Raw genomic sequence first — 6,889 nt, 5'->3', positions numbered from 1 at the left:
AATGGCACCCCACTCTAGTACTCTTGCCTGGAAAATCCCATGGACGGAAGAGCCTGGTAGGCTGCAGTCTGTGGGGTCGCTCAGAGTCGGACACGACTGAGCGACTTCACTTTCATGCATTGGAAAAGGAAATGGCAACCCACTCCAGTGTTCTTGCCTGGAGAATCCCAGGGATGGGGGAGCCTGGTGGGCTGCTGTCTCAGGGGTCGCACAGAGTCGGACACGACTGAAGCAACTTAGGAGTTAATGTCACATTACTAATAATTAACAAAACTTCAAACTTAGGTGGTCTGACACCAGACTCCATGCTGTTACTATGTGGTATTTGTATTCTGAGTGTCTTACCTAATGAAATTATGATGTGTGTCAGTGTGTGTGTGTGTGTGTTAGTCACTCAGTCGTGTTCAACTCTTTGCAACCTTGTGGACTGTAGCCCACCAGGCTCCTCTGTCCATGGGATTCTCCAGGCAAGAATACTAGAGTGGAATGCCATTTCCTTCTCCAATGAAATTATGATTCCACCCTACAAGTGAGAAGTGTATAACCAAAACTGTCCTAACTTTTCAGACTCTTTAAAATGGATTCTCCTACAATCAATTATCTTAGTTAGCTTCTACGTCTTACAGGGAAGGCCTTGGAGTCCACCCTTCCAGGGTGTTTACTACGGCTTTGGGTCTAGCTCCAATGATCTTAAACTTTATAGTAGCTGCTATGAAGGAGAATCATCATTTCAAAGTCACAGTTTTTAAGAGTAAAATTCAGATGGTCCAGGGCAGAGCACTTATTCATAGGGAATATAAATGCATCCTTTGGTTGAAGTCCAGTCTTACCTAGCATCTCCTTTCTCCTCAGGAAACAGCATAGAAAGAGAAAGGAGGAAAGGTGCTTATAATAAACCACCGCACCCTTAAAGCTGTACTAAAGGAGAAAGAAAATTTTACAAGTAAAAATGAAATACTGGTGATGAAAATACCAGCAAACATACTTAATTCCATAAGATAGTACCATATGCTCTCACTAGCTGTCCCAAATTTAAATTCTAACTTAAAAAAAGACTTAATGCCAACCCTAAACAAAGTTTCCCTGTGTTGCTCATCCTCCTTCTCCTGATTTACCTCATGATCAGTTAATAAGATAAGTGCTCCTAAAAGTAGAAATCTCTTGGTCACAGTTCTGTCCTGAGTCTTTTCTTCTCCCTCTACATTCTCACTCACTCACAGAGTATGCTAGTAACACTCCCAAATTTCTGTCTCTAGTTAGGCCTATCTCCTGCATATCAGGAGATGTTTATTCAACTGCTGATTTCTCTTTTCCTGGTAGTCCCCTAGGTATTTTGAAATTTCCAACACTGAATTCATCATCTTATCTCAAATCTGTTGCCCTTCTTAATCTCAGTGAATGGTATCACTATCCACCCACTCAGTTACACAAGCCAAAAACCTTGGATTCTACTTTATTCTCTTCTCCCTAACTGAATCTATCACTAGGCTGCATTTATTATGCTTCTAAATTTCTCTTGACCAGTCTCAGTACCATGCTAATTCTGGCTACTACAGCTTTTCATTGTAATAGCTGCCTCAAGTTTTGCCTTCTTTCAATACATTTTCTAGATTTCTTAAAACTCTTAAATGGTCTCCAATGTTCTTAGGAGAGAGTCCAAGCTCTTTAATATGGCTTATTAAGTCCATACAGCCTCTTTCCCTTGCTTGCTTCTCCAGTTTTCATTTCCTGCACTCCCCTATTCTTATTCAATAGGAATGGCCACTCTGTCATGTGGTTCCTAAATCTGTCAAAGCTCTTCCCTCTGAGCCTTTTATGTCATGGTTCTTTCAACATGGAACACAAGGCTCAGTCTTAAAAGTTTCAACATAAACTTAACATTCTGTTAAGAAGTCTTCCTTGCCCACATCACCTTTGACTGTCTCAAAACCATAAGCACTGGTGTGCCACTTCTAGTCTTCAAGGCACCCTGCCATAACTAATACATTCATCATACTTTATTGTTAGTGACTCTATCTGTATCCTCCAAGAGACTCTAACTTTCAAGAGGCCATGAGAGTAGGCTTGTTCTAACTTGTTCATCTTTTATCATCAGCACCTAAAATAGTATCTGGCTCATAGAACTGCTCAATAAACATTTGCTAAATGAAGAAACAGATAACTATTTTTAAAAAAAATGACGACAAAGAGCACCTCTTAGGATATGACTTTCAAAACTAGTATTAGAGTTTGTGCTGTAGGACATACTTTTACTTTGAAAAAAATCTGTAAAATATTCCATGTGAGTGTCATCTTCATGAAAGTTACAAGCTACCTTATTAGTTGAGTCAAGGACCTTGGGGCCATAAACTAATTCTATGTGTATAAATACAAGTTGAGAAACTGGAATTGGGAGGTAGGAAGGGCAGGTATTCTATCCTAATCTCAAAGAAATTACAAGACTTACCTGAAAGAATTCTAGGTTGGTGCTTTTTTCAATTATGTTAATAGTAGTCTAACTTAATGTGCGAATCACCTCTTGTTAAATAAAGATGACACTAGAACCAACCACAAGATGGATATGAACTTTGAACTGTTTATCTACTAATGGAATTACAGCTATCTACCCAAAGTATCTTTAGTTTTGTTCATGTGATCACTGAAACAAAAGCATGAGAGTGGATAGTGGAACACAGTTTGCTGTAATAGGGCAAAGCAGAGTTAACTGCCCCATGAAGGAATCAATGCCATGACCCTGACCTCAACAGGCTAGAGTTTCCCAACTCTCTTTAATTTCAATGCAAACAAACAAACTTTACAGGAATACCGATAACATTTAGGAAAAGAACAAAGGGCTTTAACTTCAATGAAGAAACAACTCAAACATGATAGATTCTGCTATCTGGATATTCTCTGTTGTAGGAATTTTACAGAAAAGGCAGTCTTGATCCATTTAAACCTGAAATGAGTGCCCATTTCCATTTGCTTAGGCCCATTTAGATGCTGGAGAGAGTATACTTTTTATCTGCAAAACCTGAGGACTCTTACTATAAATAGCTAGTGGTGTCAGCATCAAAATTTAGTACTTAAACATGGCTCTTATCTTCCATGAAGTCGACTTTTGTGTGGATTCTGAAAACTCATGTTGAAGTGCTGTTTTGATTTTCCCTGATGCCCTCCCGTGCTTCTTGGTACTTGTATCTTGAGTCACCAGAATTTTGGCATCAGACTGCAGTGAGGATGAGAAGTGATGATGCAGCAGGTGACAAGTAAGGGGGTAGTGGTGGAAAGAAACTTTGGACACTCTGGTAAATTCAAGGCAAGTTTTAGGCATGTAAAAGCTTTGAGAATAAATATATAAAGCTTTGATATATACAAGCAGTTCCCAACCAAAGTTAGGCAATGTTATAACTTAGTAACCAAGATATAAGCACATACCTGATAGCTGCTACCTTTCCAGAACTTTTTCATTTCCTTACGTCTCCAGGCAACAAGTGAGGCAGTAATAAGTGTGCAAGGTACTAAATAGAGGAGAGCAGGTTGCCCCTTTTTCATCAGCACCAGAACAACAAATGTAAGAATCATGCCAATGGCATAGGCTGCAAGAATATCAAGTATCAGTCATTTTTATGCTATCAAAGGTGAATTTTAATTCCCTCACTGAAGTACTGGTTTTCAAATATTTCTCAGAATGTTTTTGCCCTATGACTTCTTTTCATAATTTCATTATTTTCCTAGAGAGTAGTCAGGAGAGACATTCTACAGAGCTTTTGAAAAATGTGGAAACTGTTTAGTATTTCCACTATAATTAATCATTAATAACATAATTAATTCTTAATCATTGATAAAGATAATGATTCAAGAAAGTCTCAGTTATCTGCCACTATTAAGGATGTTAAGTTGTTCCACATTTTAGATAACTAAAATCTGTGCCTACAGGTACCAAAGGTTGTTTTAAAAAATCTTTCTAATATTGATTATATACTTCCTGGTCATTGTCAATGATTGCATATCAAACTTCATTTGATCTTTTATTAATGACTCTGCATCTCAATATGAGCACTGGATCTCAGAAAACTGGAACTAGTACGGCTTTTACGGACAATGCAGTCCACCTTCTCGTTTTACAGATGATGCAATGGAGGACCAATGAAGTGAGTTGCCCAAAGTTACAATGGAGGAATAGTGAAGTAAAGTGAGGCAATGGAGGACCAGTGAAGTAAAGTGAGTTGTCCTAATTTACAGTCTTTTCTGTCTTTTCACTGAATGTTTCTTTATTCTATCACACTGACTACTGCTGCATGCTAACATGTTAATGCCTTTAGGGAGTATCATACTTAATGGGCTCAGACTGTTTTTATTATTTCTTTATAATTTCTACCCTTTCTTCATCCTTTCACTCATTTAGCTGTTCTTTCTTGCTGTCAGAGGAACTACTTCTAGAAAAATCCTTTTCTAACTTCTGATGTACATTTAATTTACAAGATTTAATTCCACTGTGGAACTAAAAACCTTTCTAGAACAGTATCTAAATGGCTCTGGTGCAGACCATTTACCTAAGAATAAAGAATTCTGGTGTATTGATTTTGAGATATATATTTGATATGTTCAGAAGTAGAAAAGTATTTTTTGGCTTATTGCTTGCTCTTGTCTGTTTTCAAGAAAAGAAGTAAGACAAGTAGCAACTACCTCTGCTGTCCCAGGTATTATTGTGCCCATAAGTTTATCTATATTAATATGTAAATATTATACAGTATTTTTTTAAAACCTAGTATTATACTAGTATCAACTACCTACGTGCCATATGCTCTAGTAAGCTTTTTATGTGTAGAATCTTCTTTCATATATAATTTCCTTTTCAATCCTCAAAAACCTTGTGATATAGGTAGTAAACTATAATTATCTCTTTTTGATGGAAAAAGCATCTTATTAATTAATAGTGAAGAATTAGAATCCAGGACTCCTTACTTTTAGACCTTTTCCTACGGATGATACAACTCAATATAACAAAAAGAAAAAACAAAAATTTACCAATTGTGGAGGAAACATAGTATACAGAAGAGCCAATCTCAACATCAAATCTTCTACAGTATGCAATCAACAGGCCTAAAAAAAATTTCACATTACATTCTTAAAATAACAATAGCAATACAAATTCAGTTGTTAACTATGGTAAAAGTACATGTTGCATTGTATTTAACATTCATTTTTGCATCATTAGAACATTAAAGTACCTCAAATTCCAGACAAAATTTTATATGCTGATTTCTTTAAACTTAATACCATATATTAAACATTTTCCTAAGCCATTAAAAACATAATTTTTATTAGCTAGCATATTGTTTTCACCAATTGTATGCTACGTGCTTTTAATAGCACATGCTGTGGGACTGGTAAAAAGAAGGGTAAGTTTAAAGATATTCAAGAACTTTAAGGTTACTTAATAGAAAGCATTCCCTACCTTATCAATTACATGAAAGGAGTCTCACTGGCCTAAGACAGCTGCTACACTGGACTTTGCCATCCAGCTCACATGGCAACAATATGTGTTTCTCTATCTGGCTTTACTATGTCAATGACAGGGCTTTTTCAGAAGAGCCAGTACTCTTTACCTAGGCACAGCCCTTTAGTACACAAGGAGACAGTAAGAAAAGTGAAGAAGGACACACTACCAGCTGACTGAGAAACATTATTAATTACTTCTATATTAGAATGCAAAAGTAGGAAGTCAAGAAACACCTGGAGTAACAGGCAAATTTGGCCTTGGAGTACAGAATGAAGCAGGGCAAAGGCTAACAGAGTTCAGAACACACTGGTCATAGCAAACACCCTCTTCCAACAACAAAAGAGAAGACTCTACACATGGACATCACCAGATGGTCAACACCAAAATCAGACTGATTATATTCTTTGCAGCCAAAGATGGAGAAGCTCTATACAGTCAGCAAAAACAAGACCGGGAGCTGACTATGGCTCAGATCATGAACTCCTTATTGCCAAATTCAGACTGAAATTGAAGAAAGTGGAGAAAACCACTAGACCATTCAGGTACGACCTAAATCAAATCCCTTATGACTGACTATACAGTGGAAGTGAGAAATAGATTTAAGGGACTAGATCTGATAAACAGAGTGCCTGATGAACTATGGACGGAGGTTCGTGACATTGTTCAGGAGACAGGGATCAAGAGCATCCCCAAGAAAAAGAAATGCAAAAAAGCAAAATGGTTGTCTGAGGAGGCCTTACAAGTAGCTGTGAAAAGAAGGGAAGCAAAAAGCAAAGGAGAAAAGGAAAGATATACCCATTTGAATGCAGAGTTCCAAAGAATAGCAAGGAGAGATAAGAAAGTCTTCCTCAGCGATCAATGCATAGAGATAGAAGAAAACAACAGAATGGGAAAGACAAGAGATCTCTTCAAGAAAATTAGAGATACCAAAGGAAGATTTCATGCAAAGATGGGCTCAATAAAGGACAGAAATGGTATGGACCTAACAGAAGCAGAAGATATTAAGAAGAGGTGGCAAGAATACACAGAACTGTACAAAAAAGATCTTCACGACAAAGATAATCACAATGGTATGATCACTCACCTAGTGCTAGATATTCTGGAATGTGAAGTCAAGTGGACCTTAGGAAGTATCACTACAAACAAAGCTAGTGGAGGTGATGGAATTCCAGTTGAGCTATTCCAAATCCTGAAAGATGATGCTGTGAAAGTGCTGCACTCAATATGCCAGCAAATTTGGAAAACTCAGCAGTGGCCACAGGACTGGAAAAGGTCAGTTTTCAACCCAATCCCAAAGAAAGGCAATGCCAAAGAATGCTCAAACTACCACACAATTGCACTCATCTCACACACTAGTAAAGTAATGCTTAAAATTCTCCAAGCCAGGCTTCAGCAATACGTGAA

At 37.4% G+C, this 6,889-nt stretch overlaps 1 protein-coding gene across 1 annotated transcript in view; it reads right to left on the bottom strand.

Annotated features, from left to right (window-relative positions):
• SPPL2A (signal peptide peptidase like 2A) overlaps positions 1-6,889 on the bottom strand; it is a 56,803-nt gene that overhangs the window by 10,340 nt on the left and 39,574 nt on the right. The window contains exons 13-14 of the mRNA XM_010839495.1: positions 5,011-5,085; positions 3,418-3,578 (exon numbers count right to left, since the gene is read on the bottom strand). Coding sequence (XP_010837797.1) covers positions 3,418-3,578; positions 5,011-5,085 — 236 coding nt within the window. The remainder of the gene's footprint in view (positions 1-3,417; positions 3,579-5,010; positions 5,086-6,889) is intronic.

The sequence above is a fragment of the Bison bison genome, unplaced genomic scaffold (assembly GCF_000754665.1).
Source record: "Bison bison bison isolate TAMUID 2011002044 unplaced genomic scaffold, Bison_UMD1.0 scf7180017864118, whole genome shotgun sequence".
In the NCBI taxonomy this organism is placed as follows: domain Eukaryota; kingdom Metazoa; phylum Chordata; class Mammalia; order Artiodactyla; family Bovidae; genus Bison; species Bison bison.
The sequence above is the reverse complement of the archived record's forward strand: the minus strand, read 5'-3'. Positions and strand labels throughout refer to the sequence as shown.